Genomic DNA, 26,117 nt, shown 5'->3' on the forward strand with positions numbered 1-26,117 from the left:
TAGTCCTCTGTGTTGTGAATTATCTTAAAATATTTTTACAATAGTAAACTAAAACTAATCATGAAAAAACAATTTAGTACACTGAAAAAAAATAATTAACAATCCTGTTTGAAAAACTATCTTTGACTCAAAAAGTAACAAAAAATAAATGAAAATCACCATAAGTGATAACGGCTTATAAAAACGTTGAACAAAGTGTTGACAGTGCTGGATAACAACTTAAACATGAACTTACACATAAAACAGACGCTTTTTACTCTCTAGTCATGGTTTTAAAAGTTTTGAAATCTTACAGTATCAACTTCGCTGTGCGCTTGAGGCTTGTTTTTGCAGTCTATGGCTAAAGAAAACTGCAGACACGAGCTGCCGGGTAGGCAGAGTTCTACTTTCAGACACATGAAATGGTTCAAATTGGGAACACTTTGCCTTCCTGGTGCTAGGGCTGTTGAATCAAGTGCACCTACCACGAACAGCGCGAAAAGTATATAAAAAATTGGAATGCAAGTCTTTATCGTTGTTTGTTTTTACAGAAATGTTTGGTGATCAACTAGGAAAGCATTGGAGATTGACCAGTCGTGATCGACTGGTTGGTGACCACTGCTGTAGATAGTTCAACTCTCCAGTAAGAGGTGCTGCCCTGCCTATAGTTATTTTCTTATAGTGGATATTACATTGAAGAGCGGACATTCTTTCAAAGGTACAAATTTAACATACATGTAACCCTCAAAACTACATTGATTACTTTTTATAAATCCAATGTATTTTACAGCATAGATTCCACATCACAATACGTTGACAAATTACGCTAAAACAACATTGACTCAACCAGTTTGTGCCCAGTCGGGTTGATGTCACACAGAGTATCTGTGCATGTGCACGGGTGCAATTCATTCTGCTACAACGTGGTAGCTACGGGACCAAAACAGCTGAGAAGTTTAGAGTCACGCTTCAATGCTCCTGGATGTTGCGGAAATTGAACCACTACCACTGTTAACTTCATACATTACATTACATGAGTCTACCTTTGGGGCGACAGGTAGCCTCGTGGCAGGAGCGTCGGGCCAGTAACCGAAAGGTTGCTGGATTGAATCACCGAGCTGACAAGGTTCAAATCTGTCGTTCTGCCCCTCAACAAGGCAGTTAACCCACTGTTCCCTAGTAGGATGTCATTGTAAATAAGATTTTGCACTTATGACATTTGTTTTTATAAAACTAGTAAAGTGACTCTGAAAGGCAAGTCAGTAAACAGGTTAAATAAAAATTAAAATAAAACCTTTAAATCTTAACCTAACCTATGACCTGAACCATCACTTCATGTATTACTTCCCCACAGTGGCAAGAAGTGATGTCCCAAAATCCATCCCAAAAGCCTCACAGGCATAGGTTACTTTCTGTCCCTAACACAAAAACTGACACTAAATAATATAAAATTGAAATATATATTTGTTTTTATAAAAATTTAACTAAATAGAAATGAGTAAAAAGACTCTGAAATCTAATTGAAACTAAACTGAATTTCAAATAAAACTCTTAAAACTAATAGCAATAAAAACAAACACAAAAACCCCAAACTATAATAACCTTGGCTGTGACCTTTTTTATTGTCTGTGTATGAGGAAAATATGTTTCATAAAAATGTATTAGGTGCAGTGTGTGTTTATATGAGAGAGAGCGAGAGAAAGCATGTGTGCGTGTGTGTGTGTTTGAGTTTCTGTCTGCTGGTAAGGAGTATGCTTTTTGTCTGTGAAAGTATGTTTATAGTGTTGACAGTTGTAATAAACAAACAGCCAGGCGTTAAAGGTGAAGTTCACCACAAAACACTTACGGGCCCTTTATAAAACACTTGCCTTGCTGTTTGTCAGTACCCCAGACAGTCTCTGGTTCCATTGTTTGAGTATTTAGATTTCTGTATTTTTATATCAAAATGCTGAATTTCCCGAAATTAACTCAAATGCATAAAAAATTATGTATTTAATATTACATAAACAATGACTGGTGTCTCGGCATTGAATTGTCAAACAAAGAGACGAGAGAGGATGCAAGGAGTATGCAATTGAGATCTTCCCACAGAATTCTACGCGCCTGGGCCAGATTAATCTAATCCCCTCATTGAATAGAATGGGTGATCCCATTCAAGACAACGATGTCATAATGGGTGGACTGCAGGCTATTGCAAACGTACCCATAGGAGCCATGCGGTAAGGAAAAGCAGGAAGTGCACCCATCAATCTGTGCTGTGGGTTGTTTAATCAACTCAACTGAAATGACAGAAAATACATTCCTTTGCATGAGCCACATCAGTTAGCATCATTTGAATGAACATTTCACATTACCATGGAAATGATTGCATCACGCACAGCAAGCGGTACTGATGTACCAAGTCTGGAACCAACAGGACCCTAAAACAGCTTCTGCCCCCAAGCCATAAGACTGCTAAATACAGTTGAAGTCGGAAGTTCACATACTCCTTCGACAAATCAATTTAAACTCAGTATTTCACAATTCCTGACATTTAATCCTAGTAAAAATTCTCATGTCTTAGGTCAGATAGGATCACCACTTTATTTTAAGAATGTGAAATGACAGAATAATAGTAGAGAGAATGATTTATTTCAGATTTTATTTCTTTCATCACATTCCCAGTGGGTCAGAAGTTTACATACACTCAATTAGTATTTGATAGCATTGCCTTTAAATTGTTTAACTTGGGTCAAACGTTTCAGGTGGCCTTCCACAAGCTTCCCACAATAAGTTGGGTGAATTTTGGCCCATTTCTCCTGACAGGGCTGGTGTAACTGAGTCAGGTTTGTAGGCCTCCTTGCTCGCACACGATTTTTCAGTTCTGCCCACGACTTTTCTATAGGATTGAGGTCAGGACTTTGTGATGGGCACTCCAATACCTTGACTTTGTTGTCCTTAAGCCATTTTGCCACAACTTTGGAAGTATGCTTGGGGTCATTGTCCATTTGGAAGACCCATTTGCGATCAAGCTTTAACTTCCTGACTGATGTCTTGAGATGTTGCTTCAATATATCCACATCATCTTCCTGCCTCATGATGCAATCTATTTTGGGAAGTGCACCAGTTCCTCCTGCAGCAAAGCACCCCCACAACATGATTCTGCCACCCCCGTGCTTCACGATTGGGATGGTGTTCTTCGACTTGCAAGCCTCCCCCTGTTTCCTCCAAACATAACGGCCAAACAGTTCTATTTTGAATCATCAGACCAGAAGACATTTCTCCAAAAAGTACGATCTTTGTCCCCATGTGCAGTTGCAAACCATAGTCTGGCTTCTTTATGGTGGTTTTGGAGCAGTGGCTTCTTCCTTGCTGAGCGTCCCTTCAGGCTCCTTTTATTCTTTGTCCCCAACGCTCTAGGCGACCAGTTTTGATAGCCTTTAGCCGCACACTCATACTACTCCTCCTCTGTTCCGCGGGTGATGTGGAGGTAAACCCAGGCCCTGCTTGTCCCCAGGCACCCTCATTTGTTGACTTCTGTGATCGAAAAAACCTTGGTTTCATGCATGTCAACATCAGACACTCACTGCTTTACTCACTGCTTTAGCACACTCTGCTAACCCTGATGTCCTTGCCGTGTCTGAATCCTGGCTCAGGAAGGCCACCAAAAATTCGGAGATTTCCATACCCAACTATAACATTTTCCGCCAAGATAGATCTGCCAAAGGGGGAGGAGTTGCAGTCTACTGCTGAGATAGCCTGCAAAGTACTGTCATACTTTCCAGGTCCATACCCAAACAGTTTGAATTACTAATCTTAAAAATTACTCTCTCCAGAAATAAGTCTCTCACTGTTGCAGCCTGCTACCGACCCCCCTCAGCTCCCAGCTGTGCCCTGGACACCATTTGTGAATTGATCGCCCCCCATCTAGCTTCAGAGTTTGTTATGTTAGGTGACCTAAACTGGGATATGCTTAACACCCCGGCAGTCCTACAATCTAAGCTAGATGCCCTCAATCTCACACAAATCATCAAGAAACCCACCAGATACAACCCTAAATCTGTAAACAAAGGCACCCTCATAGACGTCATCCTGAACAACTGGCCCTCCAAATACACCTCCGCCGTCTTCAACCAGGATCTCAGCGATCACTGCCTCATTGCCTGTATCCGCTACGGAGACGCAGTCAAACGACCACCCCACATCACTGTCAAACGCTCCCTAAAACACTTCTGTGAGCAGGCCTTTCTAATCGACCTGGCCCGGATATCCTGGAAGGACATTGACCTCAGCCCGTCAGTTGAGGATGCCTGTTCATTCTTTAAAAGTAACTTCCTCACCATTTTAGATAAGCATGCTCCGTTCAAAAAATGCAGAACTAAGAACAGATATAGCCCTTGGTTCACTCCAGACCTGACTGCCCTCGACCAGCACAAAAACATCCTGTGGCGGACTGCAATAGCAACGAATAGTCCCCGCGATATGCAACTGTTCAGGGAAGTCAGGAACCAATACACGCAGTCAGTCAGGAATGCGAAGGCCAGCTTCTTCAGGCAGAAATTTGCATTCTGTAGCTCCAACTCCAAAAGTTCTGGGACACTGTGAAGTCCATGGAGAACAAGAGCACCTCCTCCCAGCTGCCCACTGCACTGAGGCTAGGTAACACGGTCACCACCGATAAATCCATGATTATCGAAAACTTCAAAAAGCATTTCTCAACGGCTGGCCATGCCTTCCGCCTGGCTACTCCAACCTCGGGCCAACAGCTCCGCCCACCCCCCGCAGCTACTCGCCCAAGCCTCTCCAGGTTCTCCTTTACCCAAATCCAGATAGCAGATGTTCTGAAAGAGCTGCAAAACCTGGACCCGTACAAATTAGCTGGGCTTGACAATCTGGACCCTCTATTTCTGAAACTACCCGCCGCCATTGTCGCAACCCCTATTACCAGCCTGTTCAACCTCTCTCTTTCATATCGATTGGAAAGCTGCCACAGTCATCCCCCTCTTCAAAGGGGGAGACACCCTGGACCCAAACTGTTACAGACGTATATCCATCCTGCCCTGCCTATCTAAGGTCTTCGAAAGCCAAGTCAACAAACAGGTCACTGATCATCTCGAATCACACCGTACCTTCTCCGCTGTGCAATCTGGTTTCCGAGCCGGTCACGGGTGCACCTCAGCCACGCTCAAGGTACTAAACGATATCATAACGGCCATCGATAAAAGACAGTACTGTGCAGCCGTCTTCATCGACCTTGCCAAGGCTTTCGACTCTGTCAATCACCATATTCTTAATCGGCAGAATCAGTAGCCTTGCTTTTTCTGATGACTGCCTTGCCTGGTTCACCAACTACTTTGCAGACAGAGTGCAGTGTGTCAAATCGGAGGGCATGCTGTCCGGTCCTCTGGCTGTCTCTATGGGGGTGCCACAGGGTTCAATTCTCGGGCCGACTCTTTTCTCTGTATATATCAATGATGTTGCTCTTGCTGCAGGCGATTCCCTGATCCACCTCTACGCAGACGACACCATTCTATATACTTCCGGCCCGTCCTTGGACACTGTGCTATCTAACCTCCAAACAAGCTTCAATGCCATACAACACTCCTTCCGTGGCCTCCAACTGCTCTTAAACTCTAGTAAAACCAAATGCATGCTGTTCAACCGTTCGCTGCCTGCACCCACACGCCTGACTAGTATCACCACCCTGGATGGTTCCGACCTTGAATATGTGGACATCTATAAGTACCTAGGTGTCTGGTTAGACTGTAAACTCTCCTTCCAGACTCATATCAAACATCTCCAATCGAAAATCAAATCTAGAGTCGGCTTTCTATTCCGCAAACAAAGCCTAATTCACTCACGCCGCCAAACTTACCCTAGTAAAACTGACTATCCTACCGATCCTCGACTTCGGCGATGTCATCTACAAAATAGCTTCCAACACTCTACTCAGCAAACTGGATGCAGGTTATCACAGTGCCATCCGTTTTGTCACTAAAGCACCTTATACCACCCACCACTGCTCTAGTCGGCTGGCCCTCGCTACATATTCGTCGCCAGACCCACTGGTTACAGGTCATCTACAAGTCCATGCTAGGTAAAGCTCTGCCTTATCTCAGTTCACTGGTCACGATGGCAACACCCACCCGTAGCACGCGCTCCAGCAGGTGTATCTCACTGATCATCCCTAAAGCCAACACCTCATTTGGCCGCCTTTCGTTCCAGTTCTCTGCTGCCTGTGACTGGAACGAATTGCAAAAATCGCTGAAGTTGGAGACTTTTATCTCCCTCACCAACTTCAAACATCTGCTATCTGAGCAGCTAACCGATCGCTGCAGCTGTACATAGTCTTATCGGTAAATAGCCCACCCAATTTTACCTATCTCATCCCCATACTGCTCTTTTACACACCAAAATCTCTACCTGTACATGACCATCTGATCATTTATCACTCCAGTGTTAATCTGCAAAATTGTAATTATTTGCCTACCTCCTCATGCCTTTTGCACACAATGTATATAGACTCTTTTTTTTCTCTACTGTGTTATTGACTTGTTTATTGTTTACTCCATGTGTAACTCTGTGTTGTCTGTTCACACTGCTATGCTTTATCTTGGTCAGGTCGCAGTTGCAAATGAGAACTTGTTCTCAACTAGCCTACCTGGTTAAATAAAGGTGAAATAAATCAATTAAAAATTAAAAAAGGACTCATTTTACTATGGATATAGATACTTCTGTACCGGTTTCCTCCAGCATCTTCACAAGGTCCTTTGCTGTTGTTCTGGGATTGATTTGCACTTTTCGCACCAAAGTACGTTCATATCTAGGAGACAGAATGCGTATCCTTCCTGAGCGACGGCTGCGTGGTCCCATGGTGTTTTTACTTGCGTACTATTGTTTGTACAGATGAACGTGGGACCTTCATCCTTGGGAGCAATTTCCAAACGCCTGAACCAGACTTGTGGAGATCTACAATTTTTTTCTGAGGTCTTGGCTGATTTCTTTTCATTTTCCCATGATGTCAAGCCTTTGCACTGAGTTTGAAGGTAGGCCTTGAAATACATTCACAGGTACACCTCCAATTGACTCAAATGATGTCAATTAGCCTTTCAGAAGCTTCTAAAGCCATGACATCATTTTCTGGAATTTTCCGATGATTGCATGACGTAACTGATGGCGTTCCACAATATTACACTGCCATCATTAGGCTAGCAAAAGTTAGGCTGAACGGTTTTCACCACCAGCTCCTCCTTGGCTGGTTTTTCAACCGGGGCGATGTTGGGAGGTAGGTTTGGTGTGTCAACTTTGAAGTATGGGTCTTTGTATATGACCTGTTAATCTTCCCCCCACTTGACAGCCTGCTGGACCAACCGGGTTCTAAAGTTGAACGTCTTCAGTTCAGACACTCTTCTCTACCCAATCCTTAGCGTTATGTTATCCTGTCCTACTGCCTATCCTGTCATTCTGCATATTGCTGCAGATTGACGAGGGCGGCGTTTTCTGAGCTAAACTGACCAAGACGCACCTCCAACAACACATAAAACCTCACAGAATTTTGCCTAAAAACAATGACAATTTCTCTCAACCAGTGGCAAATGGACTTTTGGGTGAGCGCTGATGCTGCCTTGTGATAAGCACTGCCCACTTGGTCAAAGGCAGGAGGTGCAAAATATTTTGCTTCTCCATTCCCAGCACTCCTCTCAAGGGTGCTGTTGGAGAGATGCATCGCTGCGGCTCTCCACCAACGTTCTGTCAAAAATAATATCTATGATAAATCATGTAGCAGATATAGGATATGGTAGAAAGAGTATGTGGCCTTTTCTGTAGCTTACAGGCTGGAGATAAGATGTATGACAATGTAATGAGACGGACACTTTTAACATCATGCTTCTCCGATCAAATAGCCTAATCTAAATGGCACGCAATCAAAAAAAAAATGTGCTGTCATGTTAACAAACAACATATCCTAAAAACAGGACAGGTCGAAGTAAAATGGCCAGTATATAATAGACAATCACAACTGTTGTCCAGGAGTTTCATCCCATTGTTATTATCAGTGGTTTCAAGTTTGACAAATTGATCATAGCTTAAAAAGTCAAATTGATTCGTCATAGGAATCTGGACAAAAAAAAGCCAATGCAAACAGCCTGTTTAACAAAATGGTGGGCCTACCACATGGATAGGCAGCAGTGGAGGTTCCTCTGAGGAGGAAGGGGAGGACCATCCTCTTCAGTGAATTTCAGAAAATAAATGGGCCTAGGCCTATAAAACATAAAATATTACAAGCCGGGGGATAATTAGCCGTATTGATGATGGCACAATATATTTACATTTATGTCATTTAGCAGACGTTCTAATCCAGAGCGACTAACAGGAGCAGTTAAGATTAAGAGCAATACTCATGGGCACAGACAGATTTTTCATCTTCTCGGCTCTGGGATTCGAACCAGCAACCTTTCGGTTACTTGCCCAAAACTCTAACCGAAAGGCTACCTGCCACAATGCTATTGATGGCTCTCTTGGTCTTGTATACTTGAAGAATGTTTAGCCAACTCACTGCTCAAAGGGTGTTAGTGGTCAAGTGTGAGGCTGTTTGTCTTCTTTTTGTTTGTGGGTTTACAGGCTAGTTAGGATGTTATTGGTATAAAAGCTAGACTGGCAATCGCAAGCAACATGTTCTCCTCTACTACCACTATTGACTTTATACTTATTACACTGAAGTGCGTGTGTCCCATACATTATTTTTCTATGGCTCACATCCACTCGTTGTAGACACTGTTTACCTAGCCAGCATGTCATCATTGTCAGACAAACTTGAAGGGGACTATAGTAGGCAGTTACATTATGGGGTGTAGGCAGGATACTCGAAAATACAGCTATTTATTTCCATTTTAGAGAGCAATATAAATATACCCTGTGAGTAATATTGGCCAAAACACTTACACTTCAGAGAGCTTCCCGTTTGGACCGTGAAGTGTGGCATGGCGTTTCCAAGGTGATCCTGGGCATTCTAAAGAAAGTCTCCAACACACCAGGATTGATGAGGGACAAGAAATCATAGTGGTTTAGTTATGTACACACACGCCATCTTCAGCTGGATCGTCAGTCTGATGTTCTATTTCCTCCATTATCGGAAAAGGTCTGTTGGTATGTCCAGCAACTGCACCAACAGTCGCCGTGCGTTCTGGGAAGAGCCTGTGTTTCCTCAACATCTGCTCGCTCCTGTCTCTCTTTTCTCTCGGTCAGTCCGCAAACGGAACAACAGCCTCAGTATACTCCGGCTCAAAACAATATGGTACTACAGTACCATTCTGAAAATAAGGCAGGTCTTCAATTTCCTCTTGGTTCTCGAATCTGACATTCTTTACTCTAATCAAATTTGACGAGGGCAGTAAATACTGTGAGGGAGTGAGAACAGAAAATTGATTGCTTTACATCCTTCAGCCACGCCGACCTAGGTCCCGACTCGCATGAATCCACTTCTTGGATTTCAATACAAAAATAACATGATACATGAATAAAGCGGCCAGAGCAGTATGTTTTGGGAGGTGTTTATGATGGACTTTGACGTTGCATGGGATTTCTATGGGGAAGGAGGGGTAGAATCAGCTTATTACCTACATCTAAATACTCAAGCAATGGGCCTAAAAACAGTCTGGGTACTGACAAAGGACCAGGCAAGAGTTAGAATGTTTTTTCCCAGTGAACTTTCCCTTTTAAGCTGTGTGTTGGGGGGGAGGATATACAGAGGATATAACAAACATCCCTGTCATTTCGCTCCAGACTTTCAAAAGGCCAACAATTTCCAGTTGAAGAGCTCTGCCAGTTTTAGTCAAAGGGGACCATAGGACCAGCACATTGTAGAGACCCAAATTCCCAGGGCATGCAGAGAAAAGGATAAAGGAAAGTCATGAAGGGCGAGTAGAGAGAGAATGCTAAAGAAGAGAAAGAGCTGTGAATTTGAAGCATAATGGTCACATTTGAGAGCTGTGCAGGCGTCAAAAAGGAGTGAGGGGACGGACGTTATTGCCGTGAGACTGACACGGTCAAACAGACACAGACAGTCAAGAGCCCCCAAGTGTAAAAAGATAGGATCGTGTCGTAGACGGACCGAGTTCACAGCAGCCACTTTTGCAAAAGAGTAAGATAGATGGGATAACGAATTAGAGAGTGACCATTTCAATAAAGTGATAGTCGTGATACAAACAGGTTTCCGCATGCATTTTCTGAACACAAACAGGCAGAACTATACCCACATAGAAATACAAAAACTAAATTTAATGAAGCACACCCACACAATCACTCATATAACACCTATACAGACAGACAGACACAGTCAGACAGACACACACGCATACACAGACACACACACTGGACTCACCAAGACTTGCCACATTGAAAAACACCCCCACCACACACACACTCCAAATACCAAAAAGCTGGACTCACCCAGAAGAGGAGGTTGAAGAAGACCATGCCGTAACGCAGGCCCCTCATGCAGCCCTCAGCCATCCTGCAGCGCCGCAGCTCTAGGAGGAAGATGAAGGAGAGGTCCAGGTAAAACACCACATACTTCTTCCCCTGCGAGGTGTTGTAGCGGCCTTTAGCCGCCTGCGGCCCAGGCGCCGTGTGGAAGCCAAACGCAAAGGGCGGACGTTTATACTCGTACTCGCCACTGTAGCTGTGGAAGCCCGAGGTGAAGGGCGGCGTCTCGGGCTTGCTGTCCAGTGAGGGACTGCGCCGGTACGGCGTCTCGTCCGTGCTCGAGCGCCTCATGTACGAACTGGAGGTGAGACGCTAGCGACAGCTGAAGTTTTAATTCAACCCCTTCCTTCAAGAGCTTCAAGTGGTCTTTGAGAGCCCACACAAAAAAAAGTCACTTAAGACCTGAACAGAGACACAAAGTCCAAACAATGTGTCCTCAGGGGACAAATGTTCAGAATTGTGGTGACAGTAATGTGGAACAGCAACTGTTCCCAATAGTTTCTAAGCTAACCAGCCTACGTGCTTCAGTTTCTGTGGTGAAAACACTGATCAGGCATGTAGTCCAACTGTGCCCCTGCAGTGATAGACCAGCTAAGATTAAAACACATCACCTCAAATTTCTTACGTTGCTTAATCCTACAACACCTGTATATTCCGGTTTCCCTTTGCTTAATCCTACAACACCTGTTCGTTATTATGTTCCTTTCCTGAATCCCACAACTACTGTACAGCTGTCTATCACTTGAAAAATAAGCTTTCGTTTTTCCAATTCCTGCTAATCTTAGATCAATCGGACGCACATAATCGCAGGAGCGCTTGGCACTACCCGAACTGCTCTAATCTGGTCGGTCGGCTGAGTGATATGTCACACCTGGTAACATTAGAAATTCCGGAGCAGGTGCGCTCTGGCAGAGAAAACAGCTACTGTTGACGACGATAGTGCTTTAGCAAATCAGTCTCTTTTACACCAGAACCACTTCTTCATTAAGAACGCACGCTAGTACTCCATCCAGTTGGAATTTATTCTGAATGTTCACCAGTGCCCATTGTCTTGGCTTCACTTTCCCTCACATGCAGAAAAGTTCAAAAGAGAGAAGATGTGCAGACCAAGAGACAACACTGAGTGTGAATGTGTGGGAATGAGTGAAGGGAAAGATGCACGAGAAAAGGATAGGTAACTGAAATGAGAGCATTCTTTGGTTTCCATTAGGTGAACGCTCTACCACTTTCCTTGTCTGGTTTTCCTGTTCGTTCTTTTTCCTCCTCTCTAACTCCCACTTTGCTTTTCCTCTGTCCCCCCTTCCCGCAGCTGCTGTTTTGCAGGTCTACCTGCTACTTGTCTCACTGCCTCTCTCCTTCTTCACCTCGGCCTCCCTCCCTTTCTGTCTATCCGTTCTGATGAAGACACATTTCCTTAATTTCCACAGTCCAGCCAGTAGTGCGTTGTATTAGGGCAGGGTTCCCTCTCCTCCTCTTTTCTCCCTCCCTTCTGTGCGCCTGTTCGTTTGTTTTCTCCTCTTTCTCTATCGGTTGGTAACGAGAGTAAAGTATCCGCCAGGGTCATGGCCAGAAGAAGAAGACACACATTCCTTGGAGAAAAAAAAAGACTGCAGTGTCATAGCAACCGTCCAGCCTGTCTAAAGCTCGCTCTCTCTCTCTTTCTCTCTCCCTACCTCTCTCGCTCTCTCTCTCCCTCCCTCCCTCTCTCGCTTACTGTCTCGCATTCACTCACACTATTTCAGCGCTCCCCTTCTACTCCTTGATAACTGTCCCCAAATTCGACAGTGAGATGGGTTGGAACAGTCATTCACAGCCTATAGCCACACCCTACTACAGAGCTGAGCCAATCCGCTTCCTGCATCCCATCCTCCCTCTCTCTCTCTATCCCTCTCTCTCTCTCTCGTTCTCTCTCTCTCTTTCTCTCTGACACACACAAACACGTGAGCCTTAACCCCACACAAAAGAGGACCTGCTCCTTGGTTAATAACATACCAGCAAGAAGCTAGTGCTCCCTCTCTCTCTTTCTCTCCATCTCACTCCACATTCCACGGTGCTTCTCTCACTCAAACCTGCACTCTATATACGCTTGACTACAGTCGTGTTTTCAACCTCTATCCCCCGACAGGACCAAACATACCCACACAGTGCAGCTAGAATCCCATGCTGCAAGCAACTCTCCCTAGACGTGCAAAAGCATTAATATAGATGGGAAACACACTGCCTCACACTGCTGCACCTGACAGACAATCAGACAAAACAACAACACGCTCCACAACTCCGACGACCATCCGGGTCAAAACAATGAATTGTGACGAAAGCTTTGTTTTTAATAACAAAAAGGCCCATTATGATTGAACTTGAATTTTACTCACCAAGATGCCAGTAGCAGAATATTGAACTTTCCGTTTGTTCTTAGACGCACATGTTAGACTGCAAGGCGGCGAGTTACTGATAAGCCTATAATTGTTCATTGCTTGCTATTGATGTTCGGTAATTGTGTGGATCATCTAAAACATAGCATTTGTGTTGATATAAAGCGCAATCCTATACTGTGTAATATACCTATCAAAAATGATTTTAAATAAATCCTCACGTATTGCTGAACATACAAAATAAGGAAGGCATAAACGTCCTGGAATGTAGGACAGTTCCCTGTAGATATGCGTATCAGTCCAGTTTACAGCATAACCTCCCTTCTGCAGGCGTAGAGAACCATGCCTGGTAGCCCCATCTCAAATACAAAACAAAGCAATGATAAACTACATTATGACAATGTAATGATAAATTAACATAGCAGTGGAGGCTGGTCCAGGTGAGAAGGGGAAAACTGACCTCTTGTACATTTGGGTAAAGCACATCAAACATATTCAGACAATATGCATCATTTAATGTAAATACTATACACATACAGACACATTCATGTTCTACCTCTATACCCTTGCTATTGTAGGCTTGGCTTTATTTCAGACCCACAGAGAATGAATGAGTACCAGGCTATTATACATGTCGCTTGGTCGGCCAGTTGGCCCGTTGACAGTTTACAGTGAAACTCTGAGGCTCAGCAGGTGGTTAAATGCTCTACACGTTAGAAGCCACTTTCAATAAACAGACTAAATGACCAGGAAATACCATATTCTTAAAGTAGGGGAGAAGACTGTGAGACTACATTGTAATGTAGTCATCATAAATTAGCAGACCCCCTACGTCCTAGACAAGGACACTTAATAGAAGAGTAATCTATACCGCTGGGACGTGACATTATTATTTTGTGAAGTGAACTAATGGTAATAGTTGTGGAGTGACATCAATACTTTCATGCTGAGGCCAAGTCAATGGCATGCTAGATCAATGTTAATGATCAACGCTTGAATATTGAGAGCGGGACTGTCTCAATGGGATGTAGATGAATGGTCCCGAACTGTGGGTCGGAGACCCAGTGGTGGATCGTGACTGGAGTACAGGTTGGTTGGAGGATTTAAATAAATAAAATATGACTATGTAGTTAATTCCTTCAAGCTGGCCAAAATATGTCCTTAAAATGTCCACATTTTCCATCAAAGATTCATATATTTTACTACATATTATCTTTCTATTGCCTCTGTTTTTCAGCTGCACAAAAATATATGGTGAGTCCCATGTAGTGGAAAATGTTTAATTGGACAAAGATCCAAGGGTTTTATTTTGGAAGGAGGCAGGGGAAAATTGACTTTCCATACAACGGAGATCAGTACAATTACCAGATACCAAACCCAGTAAAAGAAACCAAGAGAAAAACAACGGTTGACATCTATATTTGTTCACCTCTGAAGAGCAACGGTAGATTACCTCTCCTAGTGTGAAACGACAAAGGAAATGGAACTTTAATAATTCATCAAATCTACCACAAAGCCTCCACACACACAGCCTCCATGGAACTGATTTGTATTTGATTTGCAGTCATACTGGGCAGTGCATATCTAAACACAGTTCCACACTTACAGTTGAAGTCGCAAGTTTACATACTCCTTCGCCAAATACATTTAAACTCAGTTTTTCACAATTCCTGACATTTCATCCTAGTACAAATTCCCTGTCTTAGGTCAGCTAGGATCACCACTTTATTTTAAGAATGTGAAATGTCAGAATAATAGTAGAGAGAATTATTTATTTCAGCTTTTATTTCTTTCATCACAATCCAAGTGGGTCAGAAGTTTACATACACTCAATTAGTATTTGGTAGCATTGCCTTAAAATTGTTTAACTTGGGTCGAACGTTTCGGGTAGCTTTCCACAAGCTTCCCACAATAGGTTGGGTGAATTTTGGCCCATTCCTCCTGACAGAGCTGGTGTAACTGAGTCAGGTTTCACACACACTTTTTCCGTTCTGCCCACAAATGTTTGAGGTCAGGGCATTGTGATGGCCACTACAATACCTTGACTTTGTTGTCCTTAAGCCATTTTGTCACAACTTCGGAAGTATGCTTGGGGTCATTATCCATTTGGAAGACCCATTTGCGACCAAGCTTTAACTTCCTGAATGATGTCTTGACATGTTACTTCAATATATCCACATAATTTTCTTTCCTCATGATGCCATCTATTTTGGGAAGTGCACCAGTCCCTCCTGCAGCAAAGCACCCCAACAACATGATGCTGCCACCCCCGTGCTTCAAGGTTGGGATGGTGTTCTTCAGCTTGCAAGCCTCCCCCTTTTTCCTCCAAACATAACGATGGTCATTATGGCCAAACAGTTATATCTTCGTTTCATCAGACCAGATGACATTTCTCCACAAAGTACGATCTTAGTCCCCGTGTGAGGTTGCAAGCCATAGTCTGGCTTTTTTATGGTGGTTTTGGAGCAGTGGCTTCTTCCTTGCTGAGCGGCCTTTCAGGTTATGTCGATTATAGGACTTGTTTTACTGTGGATATAGATACTTTTGTAACTGTTTCCTCCAGCATCTTCACAAGGTCCTTTGCTGTTGTTCTAGGATTGATTTGCACTTTTCACACCAAAGAGACAGAATGTTTCTCCTTCCTGAGTGGTATGACGGCTGCGTGGTCCCTTGGTGTTTATACTTGCGTACAATTGTTTGTACAGATGAACGTGGTACCTTCAGGCGTTTGGAAATTGCTCCGAAGGATGAACCAGACTTGGAGGTCTACCATTTTTTTTCTGAGGCCTTGACTGATTTATTTTTATTTTCTGATGATGTCAAGCAAAGAGGCACTGAGTTTGAACGTAGGCCTTGAAATACTTCCACAGGTACACCTCCAATTGACTCAAATATTGTCAATTAGCCTATCAGAAGCTTCTAAAACCATGACATCATTCCAGAATTTTCCAAGCTGTTGAAATGCACAGTCAACTTAGTGTATGTAAACTTCTGACCCACTGGAATTGTGATACAGTGAATTAGAAGTGAAATAATCTGTCTGCAAACAATTGTTGGGAAAATTACCGAGAAATTTGTGAAGTTGTTGAAAAACGAGTTTTAATGACTCCAACCTAAGTGTATGTAAACTTCCGACTTCAACTGTATATCAACACTGGGTGGTATTCAATCAAACTTACACTGCAGGAAACCATGCACAGCACTAAATGGATTTAACAAATGTGGATCCAGCACCCAACTTTTTTTAAAGAATAATTTGTAAGTGAGCACATTGTCTGTTATCTCTTCTTAATTACAGCTAATAGTGAAACAAACATCAAAACAGAACATCGGTCTCGGCCCTAAATAAACTATAGTGATATGTGAGAGGGCACCTGCCATCCATCCATCACACTTCCCAGCCGGGGACAGTGTCAAAAGGTGCCAGCCTGATGCTGATCTCGTCACACCTTCGAACAGCCCCTGTGAAAACCTCTTCACCCGCCACAATCAGGATGTATGCATATCTGTCAGATCTCTCAGTGATGTTACGAGCCTAATCCATATTCACCGACATCAGATTTATTTCCCTGTTTTGGAGAATAATCTTCCCCGCTCAATTTCTATGCAGAGTCGAGGAATGCTTTCTTTCTGCATCCGGAAATGCAGATTACGAACATTACTGGGAATGAGTGAGTTTCTAATGAATGGGGTGTTGAGACGGGGTAGATGTAACGATTCTGACGAAGAGGAGGAGTAGGAAGGATTGGAGGACCAATGCGCAGCGTGGTAAGTGTCCATATTGTTTAATAAGAATAATGAACACTGAACAAAACAATGAACGACAAGTTGAAATAACAAAACCGAAACAGTTCCATGTGGAACAATAACTGACACGGAAAATCATCACCCACAACTCAAAAGTGAAACCAGGCTACCTAAGTATGGTTCTCAATCAGGGACAACGATAGACAGCTGCCTCTGATTGAGAACCATACCAGGCCAAACACAGAAATACCAAATCATAGCAAAAAGAACATAGGCAACCCACCCTGGCCATACTAAAACAAAGACAACAAAATAACTAAGGTCAGAACGTGACAGTAGAGGATGTATGTGAGACTGACACAGGGACACAAAACTGGGGTTAGGGGAGGTGTTGGCTCATCGCAAATCTAATCCTGCAGCCATTGTCTCAAGAGGAATTAGATGAGATTAGGGGAGAAAATCCCTGTTGAGGACAGAGTGTAAGGATTGCAGCACATCATCCATCTATCACACATACACACACTCATAGATCACTCCCCCCCACACATACACACGCACCGCACATGCACACACACACACGCACACTTATACTGCTTTTACACAGGAATTATGGTATTTTGCCTATATAAAAAAAAATGGGCAATGTTTATATGACCCCCTTACAAACAGGCATTTTTACCTCATTCTTGCCAGCATATGCCTTTTATACCTCCCGTGTGCATGCCTGTGACAAGTGGTAGTAGTGGTGCGCAGATGTGGGTGGGCGTTTATTTGAATAAATCCATTGAATATACATCATCAAAAGTAAATCCATTATTCACTTGTTTAGGTGGGTGCTAAGAAACATTATAAGATGAATAAAAATGTATTTTTTAAAACACTAGCATGGTATATTTTGAATTGAATTATGTTACGTTCAAATGGCAGCGTAGCCTAGTGGTTAGAGCGTTGGACTAGTAACCAGAAGGTTGCAAGTTCAAACCCCCTCATTCTGCCCCTGAACAGGCAGTTAACCCACTGTTCCTAGGCAGTCATTGAAAATAAGAATTTGTTCTTAACTGACTTGCCTAGTTAAATAAAGGTAAAATATAAGAATGAAATCAATAGTTAATTATTTTATTCATTAAAACAGACAAGGCACATCTGCCTCGATCACAGTCAACACACATATATTTTGTAGTAAGTATATAATGGAACTTAACATAATAAAATACAACTTGTGTCACGGGAAGATGTGGGACAGCTTTCATATTAAAAAAAGAGATAAAAAGCCCATGTCTCATCTTTTTCCTACCCACTTTGTTAGGGAGCAGGCGTACAGTCTTACATTGAGAGTATCTTCATCATGTTACTGATAAAAAATAATAGCAATCCTATTTTCAAAAGCATGTGACCCCCACGTTAATATTTCAACCTCCGCGGGCTTGTGTCGTTGCCTATATGCGATCGTGCAAAATGAAAGGCCTAAACTTGATTTGGGCTACATTATTGCATGCTGAATGTTTCTGATCAGTGATAGATGAGCAAACGAATTGATGAGCTATACCACATCCACTTGTTTTTTTTTATTTAACCTTTATTTAACTAGGCAAGTCAGTTAAGAACAAATTCTTATTTACAATGACGGCCTACCCTGGCCAAACCCTAACCCGGACGACAGTGGGCAAGTTGTTCGCCACGCTACGGGACACCCAATCACAGCTGGTTGTGATACAGCCTGGAATCAAACCAGGGTCTGTAGTGACACCTATTTCACTGAGTTGCAGTGCCTTAGACCGCTGCGCCACTCGGGAGCCCAACCAGAAACCATTTTTTGCCCAGCCAGAAACCAATTAACCAAATAGCCTATACAGACAGATTCATTGAAACAAACTCACATTGATTGAGACAAGTCAGTGGTCTCAGGCTTTTGGTCGAGAGAAGGCCTAAGCTACTAAGCGCCTGAAGAGTAAAAATCATCCACTTGTTAAACTACATAACATGCTGGCAAAATGTTCCAATAGATGAGCCAACTAGACAAGATGATCATGAGCAGCACTCACCTCAACTTAGCTAGCATTTCCCCAGAGTAATTGTAGGCTAACCAATATGAAAACGGAGATTCAGTCCCCGCAATGGATCTGTCCCAATCAAAACGGTGCTGAGCTCATCATCTAGTTGACCACACTATTGCTTGGATGACTTCGGGAGTTTCAGTAAGCAACAACTTGATACATACCTTGAATTTCAATAGCCTACTTTATTCCAATATTTTTGCCATTCAGTGATACTTACTCCCACTGCAGTTCTTTATGGATCCATCCAGTTGGGGTTAAGAAAACAGTACATGCTTGGTGGTGGGCTATGCGGTGAGACATTGCATGCTTGACAAAGTTTAGAACTGGCAGGAGGATGGTTAACTGGTGCTGCCTAGCAACCATCAAGAGAGAACCATTTAAGAGCATAGTGCGTGCCAATGCCGCCTCAGCATTAAGGCTACGTTTCATACTAAAGGCATGCTTCTGTTCGGCTGGCGCCTAGCAAGTGTGCTCGCAAACTCCCTTCAAAAGATATTTGCTTGAAAAAAACGAAGAAGAAAAAATAAATCGACAATATTTCTGTGTCTATCTTGAGACGTCGTAGCCAGAATAAATCTAAAATAAATCTGTCATTAATTTTGACGTTTTTGCCAATGAGATTTTAGTCGCACGATTTTACATCTAACTAAAAGGTTTGTTGAATAATCCCTACTGTTGACTAATCACCAACGTACCTACTTCGGCTTGCCGTGAGACAAACATTGTAAGCGCACGAACAGCCGGAAAACCCTTGTTGCAGACCAAAACGAACAAAAACATCACAGAAAGGTTGTCAATATATATTTATATATATATGCACAAACATTTTCAGATGGGAAGAATTTGGACGCCTTAAGCAGAAGTTTACTGAAATGACTACTAGGTTGTTAGGTCGAAATAAAAGTTTCAGCTTTGATACCGGCAATACCCTTCAGATATAAGGAAAAGTTGGCGGTATGGTAAAGTTGGCAGAAAAAAACATCTTGGTATGAAAGGGATCTTACACAAATGCAGAAGGCCTGTTCTGAACGCACCTGGCACACATCTAAGCATGCATACAGCCCCGCACACACCTACACAAGCCACTGGGCTCACTTACATCATGGCGTTAACACAGTATAGCAGGTGAATTACGGTGAAGCGACTGAAATCGCAGTATGAGTAATCTCGTCACTAGCTTTCTCTGACAGGTGTTGGCGACAACCAGAGAACTTGATTAAGAGGGAAAGCAAGGAAAGTGACAATGGTAAAAGAGAGTGGTAAATGCAGATTAAGACAGAGAGTATTGGGGTGCCCTCAATGTCAGGTCAGCGGGCAGTTGTGTGTGTGTGTGTGTGTGTGTACTGTGCGTTACTTCGTCTTTGATTATAACCAAAACCATTTCCTTCCCAAGGATCATTCCTCATTACCCTCTCCACGTTAGATTGCACTAGATAGTTCAGCAGATACAAACACATTACTGCCTCATATCTGTCTTGCATTCACGTGTAATGGATTCCCGGTTCCCAAGGGTATTTATCATCCACTTAACCTGGCAGTATAAAGAATGAGAACCAATATGCTGTTGTTTGATTATGGTAGCTACCAGCTTAGCAGGCTTTTCCTGGTGCAGACAGTGTTGCTTGGTGAGCTAAGGCCAAACAACATGGCCAATGGCATAGGGCTAAACTCTCAGAATATAGGAGAACCCTATTTGCTTCTCTTGGTTCCTCTATGAAAAGGGTTCTACCTGGAGCCAAAAAGGGTTCTTCAAAGGGTTCTTCTATTGGGACAACCAAAGCACCCTTTAGGTTGTAGATAGTTCCTTTCTTTTTCTAAGAGTAGTTCATTTCTTTTTCTAAGAGTGTAGAATTCAATCAAACTCTCACTGCAGGCGTAGCTCAACTGTGGTAAAGCTGGCCTCATCATAATCAGTGCAAGCTTAGAGACATTGAGTTAAAACTGTTAGTGGGAAATGCAGAGTTCCTCAGAGGTTCTCACCATATAGAATTAATTATCGTATAAATATAATTAGACATTCTATTGCTGCAGTTCACACCCCCGCTGTGGGAACATAAGAGTTCCGGTGCCGTAACCCGGACGATCGTGTTTACTAGTTGAAACACCGGCTGGTAAGTAATTAATGTTTGAAATTAATGAATTATATTATAGTCCTCTGCATATGCTCCCCCACATTTCCTAACAGAGTGACTGGTTGAAACAGACATCATGTTTGTTTCGCAGTACTGGTCTGATAGAATCCAGCACTAATTATGTTCACTTCAATTCGCGAGTGTTTGCAATTTAGCTCGCTTCAAAAAAAATATATAACAAAATAGACTAACTCAAAGGAGTCCGAAAAAGTTACTCACAGAAGACAATCAAATACACTTCCCACTGGGCAAAAAAAACAGGTTGAATTAAAGTGTGTGTCCCCCACAAAAAAAAGTCATCAACATAAGGGATTTTAAAAAAAAAATGTAACTTTTAACCTAAATCCAATGACATGGTGAATTTTTTTTGTTAATTTCCCATTGAATTTCCCGTTGAACCAAATTAAATCAAAACTAGACGTTGGATGTTTAGCTAATGTACTAAAAAGTTAATTGAAACAGCACCGAAGTTGTTAAGTAGCAAAGAAATTGAGACTAGTTAACAGTGGAGGTATATTCTTACGAATTCTTTCAAGGACAAAAGCCTGTGAGAACATAATTATCAAAATCATAATTGCTGTTGGTGGAGTTAGTGGAGGACTGTTTGCATGGAGAAAGAGGATGCTAATTAGTAGACTCACACAGAACCATAATAATAATAATAAACAATAGGAAAACAATCAAATAGAAAGAAATACAGTAATATAGAGAGATAAGCACTCCAACAGATTGTGGGCCACTCCTCCACACATCTTTCCAATAAACATATAGTACCATTTCAGTCATGTTGTCTTTACATGTATAAAAAAAAAAGTATGCACGTATGACTGTATGTCGCTTTGGATAAAAGCATCTGCTAAAATGGTATATATTTTTATATGATATAAAAGAGTACGATTCAGTTTGAAATAATACAAAAAAAAGTGGTGAGTCCAACATTGATCTTCCCTCTTTGCACGGCAGGTCGATAGCTTGTGAGATAACACATATCTTCACAGCCTGAGTTGCGTTAAAAAAAACTATTTTTTTCAATTTTTGCCTAAAATGACATCCCCAAATCTTACTGCCTGTAGCTCAGAACCTGAAGCAAGGGTATGCATATACTTGATACCATTTGAAAGGAAACACTTTGAAGTTTGTGGAAATGTGACATTAATGTAGGAGAATATAACACATTAGATCTAGCAAAAGATCAACTCAGCAAAAAAAGAAATGTCCCCTTTTCAGGACCCTGTCTTTCAAAGATCATTCGTAAAAATCCAAATAACTTCACAGATCTTCATTGTAAAGGGTTTTAACACTGTTTCCCATGCTTGTTCAATTAACCAGGACATGTGATGATGATGGTCGGATTCGCGTTTATCCCGAGGCCTGTACTCTGGAGCGGGATCGATATGGAGGTGGAGGGTCGGTCATGGTCTGAGGCAGTGTGTCACAGCATCATCGGAGTGAGCTTGTTGTCATTGCAGACAATCTCAATGCTGTGCGTGACAGGGAAGACCTCCTCCTCCCTCATGTGGTATCTTCCTGCAGGCTCAACCTGACATGACCCTCCAGCATGACAATGCCACCAGCCATACTGCTCGTTCTGTGTGTGATTTCCTGCAAGACAGGAATGTCATTCTTCTACCATGGCCAGCAAAGAGCCCGGATCTCAATCCCATTGAGCACATCTGGGACCTGTTGGACCGGAGGGTTAGGGCTAGGGCCATTCCCCCCCAGGAATGTCCGGGAACTTGCAGGTGCCTTGGTGGAAGAGTGGGGTAACATCTCACAGCAAGAACTGGTAAATCTGGTACAGTCCATGAGGAGGAGATGCACTGCAGGACGTAATGCAGCTGGTGGCCACACCAGATACTGACTGTTACTTTTGATTTTGACCCCACTTTGTTCAGGGACACATTATTCAATTTCTGTTAGTCACATGCCTTTGGAACTTGTTCAGTTTATGTCTCAGTTGTTGAATCTTGTTATGCTCATACAAATATTTACACATGTTAAGTTTGCTGAAAATAAATGCAGTTGACAGGGAGAGGACATTTCTTTTTTTGCTGAGTTTACAAAGAAAAAAACGTGTTTTTTTGTTGTTGTTTTTGTCTATCATCTTTGAAATGCAGAGAAAGGCCAAAATGTAATTTTCCAGGTTAGGCACAATTTACATTTTGGAAACTAGATGGCAGCAGTGTATATGCACAGTTAAAGACTGATCCAATGAAGCATTGCATTTCTGTTCAAAATGTTGTATCAAGACTTCCGAAATGTGCCTAATTGGTTTATTAATACATTTTCAAGTTCATAACTGTGCACTCTCCTCAAACAATAGCATGGTATTATTTCACTGCAATAGATACTGTAAATTGGGCAGTGCAGTTAGATTAACAAGAATTTAAGCTTTCTGCCCATATCAGATACAGTGCCTTGCGAAAGTATTCGGCCCCCTTGAACTTTGCGACCTTTTGCCACATTTCAGGCTTCAAACATAAAGATATAAAACTGTATTTTTTTGTGAAGAATCAACAACAAGTGGGACACAATCATGAAGTGGAACGACATTTATTGGATATTTCAAACTTTTTTAACAAATCAAAAACTGAAAAATTGGGGGTGCAAAATTATTCAGCCCCCTTATTAAGTTAATACTTTGTAGCGCCACCTTTTGCTGCGATTACAGCTGTAAGTCATTTGGGGTATGTCTCTATCAGTTTTGCACATTGAGAGACTGACATTTTTTCCCATTCCTCCTTGCAAAACAGCTCGAGCTCAATGAGGTTGGATGGAGAGCATTTGTGAACAGCAGTTTTCAGTTCTTTCCACAGATTCTCGATTGGATTCAGGTCTGGACTTTGACTTGGCCATTCTAACACCTGGATATGTTTATTTTTGAACCATTCCATTGTAGATTTTGCTTTTTGTTTTGGATCATTGTCTTGTTGGAAGACAAATCTCCGTCCCAGTCTCAGGTCTTTTGCAGACTCCATCAGGTTTTCTTCCAGAATGGTCCTGTATTTGGCTCCATCCATCTTCCCATCAATTTTAACCATCTTCCCTGTCCCTGCTGAAGAAAAGCAGGCCCAAACCATGATGCTGCCACCACCATGTTTGACAGTGGGGATGGTGTGTTCATGGTGATGAGCTGTGTTGCTTTTATGTCAAACATAACGTTTTGCATTGTTGCCAAAAAGTTCAATTTTGGTTTCATCTGACCAGAGCACCTTCTTCCACATGTTTGGTGTGTCTCCCAGGTGGCTTGTGGCAAACTTTAAATGACACTTTTTATGGATATCTTTAAGAAATTGCTTTCTTCTTGCCACTCTTCCATTAAGGCCAGATTTGTGCAATATACGACTGATTGTTGTCCTATGGAAAGTCTCCCACCTCAGCTTTAGATATCTGCAGTTCATCCAGAGTGATCATGGGCCTCTTGGCTGCATCTCTGATCAGTCTTCTCCTTGTATGAGCTGAAAGTTTAGAGGGACGGCCAGGTCTTGGTAGATTTGCAGTGGTCTGATACTCCTTCCATTTCAATATTATCGCTTACACAGTGCTCCTTGGGATGTTTAAAGCTTGGGAATTTTTTTGTATCCAAATCCGGCTTTAAACTTCTTCACAACAGTATCTCGGACCTGCCTGGTGTGTTCCTTGTTCTTCATGCTGCTCTCTGCGCTTTTAACGGACCTCTGAGACTATCACAGTGCAGGTGCATTTATACGGAGACTTGATTACACACAGGTGGATTGTATTTATCATCATTAGTCATTTAGGTCAACATTGGATCATTCAGAGATCCTGACTGAACTTCTGGAGAGAGTTTGCTGCACTGAAAGTAAAGGGGCTGAATAATTTTGCACGCCCAATTATTCAGTTTTTGATTTGTTAAAAAAGTTTGAAATATCCAATAAATGTCGTTCCACTTCATGATTGTGTCCCACTTGTTGTTGATTCTTCACAAAAAAATACAGTTTTATATCTTTATGTTTGAAGCCTGAAATGTGGTAAAAGGTCGCAAAGTTCAAGGGGGCCGAATATTTTTGCAAGGCACTGTATGTCTATCTCCTGGGAAATGTTCTTGTTACTTAAAACCATGGTTGAGCTAACGTAGGCTAATGTGATCAGCATGAGGTTGTAAGTAACAAGAACATTTCCCAGGACATAGCTGTCCAACATGACTCCAAACCAAAGATGTTAAACAGTAGGCCTACACAACAGTGGTGGCTGGGAGAAGTGGGGAGGATGGACAACTTATTTAATCGGCAGACAATTTGCTCCAACAGAATGTTGATAGTCATAATACGTAATACATCCCAATTGGCTTATTTGTCTCAGGTCGGTCTATTTTTGTTTTGTTTTTCTGCATATCTATCTGACTTATGCTAATGTTCTGGTGACTGGCGAAAATAAATAGCAGGAAAGAAAACTGGAGCACATATGGAAATGAAAGGAGGTGAGAAAAGAGGGGGAGTGTAGAGTAGAACACCTATTTATGTTTTGGGGAATGAGATCGACAGAGGGTAATTGTGGGACGAGGGAACCAACTCCAGTAGTTGATGTAATGATAAGAAGGGCAAAACACTAAATAACTACCAAACACACAATCCCTCAGACTATTTCATTCACACACACTACCATGATGTTTCTTGACAATGTTTAGATGAGGTGAGACACATTTCTGTTTGACTATCTTTCCCACTGGTGGTCAATTTAAACCCTGCACGCTCACAGAAACGTTACACTATATCCCGACAGTGTCAAACCTGCTGATGCAGTAAGTCCTTTGTGGCCTCATTCAGCTTTTAAATCAAAGTAGCCATAACACCACTGTCACCCAGGAAGTAAACAATGCCAGAGTGAGCACAAAATATATGTGTCTGTTTCATAAATAACGTCCCCTGCCTCCCTCTCCAAGCATAGGAACGCTTGACAGCTGGCATGTCATTATCCCTAATTGCATCTTCACTCTCTCCAAAGACACCAGGAAGAGTAATTCAACTGCACAAAAAACAATGAGAGTCAGTCAACTACTGCAGATTAACAATATCAAATCAGGCTAATCTATTAAATGTTCAGAAAACAATTGAGGAAGGACGGACGGACGCAGACAGACGGACGGACGGATGGACGCAGGCAGGCAGGCAGGCAGGCAGGCAGGTAGGTAGGTACTGAGAAGGAGAGAGAGGTACTGAGAAAGAGAGAGAGGTACTGAGAAAGAGAGAGAGGTACTGAGAAAGAGAGAGAGGTCCTGAGAAAGAGAGAGAGAGAGAGGTCCTGAGAAGAGGAGAGAGGTCCTTTGAAGAGGAGAGAGGTCCTGAGAAGAGGAGAGAGATCCTGAGAAGAGGAGAGAGGTCCTGAGAAGAGGAGAGAGAGAGAGA

At 42.4% G+C, this 26,117-nt stretch overlaps 1 protein-coding gene across 3 annotated transcripts in view; it reads right to left on the minus strand.

The window, feature by feature from the left end:
- Nucleotides 1-26,117, minus strand: part of LOC135505878 (tetraspanin-4-like) — a 117,974-nt gene that overhangs the window by 80,853 nt on the left and 11,004 nt on the right. The window contains exon 2 of one of the 3 annotated variants that reach the window (XM_064925103.1): nucleotides 10,408-10,487. In XM_064925103.1, the coding sequence (XP_064781175.1) occupies nucleotides 10,408-10,470 (63 nt within the window). In that variant the 5' untranslated portion in view covers nucleotides 10,471-10,487. Of the gene's footprint in view, nucleotides 1-10,407; nucleotides 12,309-26,117 lie in introns of those variants that run through there. The other 2 variants (XM_064925095.1, XM_064925087.1) reach the window with 2 other exon arrangements.

The sequence above is a fragment of the Oncorhynchus masou genome, chromosome 2, assembly GCF_036934945.1.
Source record: "Oncorhynchus masou masou isolate Uvic2021 chromosome 2, UVic_Omas_1.1, whole genome shotgun sequence".
Lineage (NCBI taxonomy): Eukaryota > Metazoa > Chordata > Actinopteri > Salmoniformes > Salmonidae > Oncorhynchus > Oncorhynchus masou.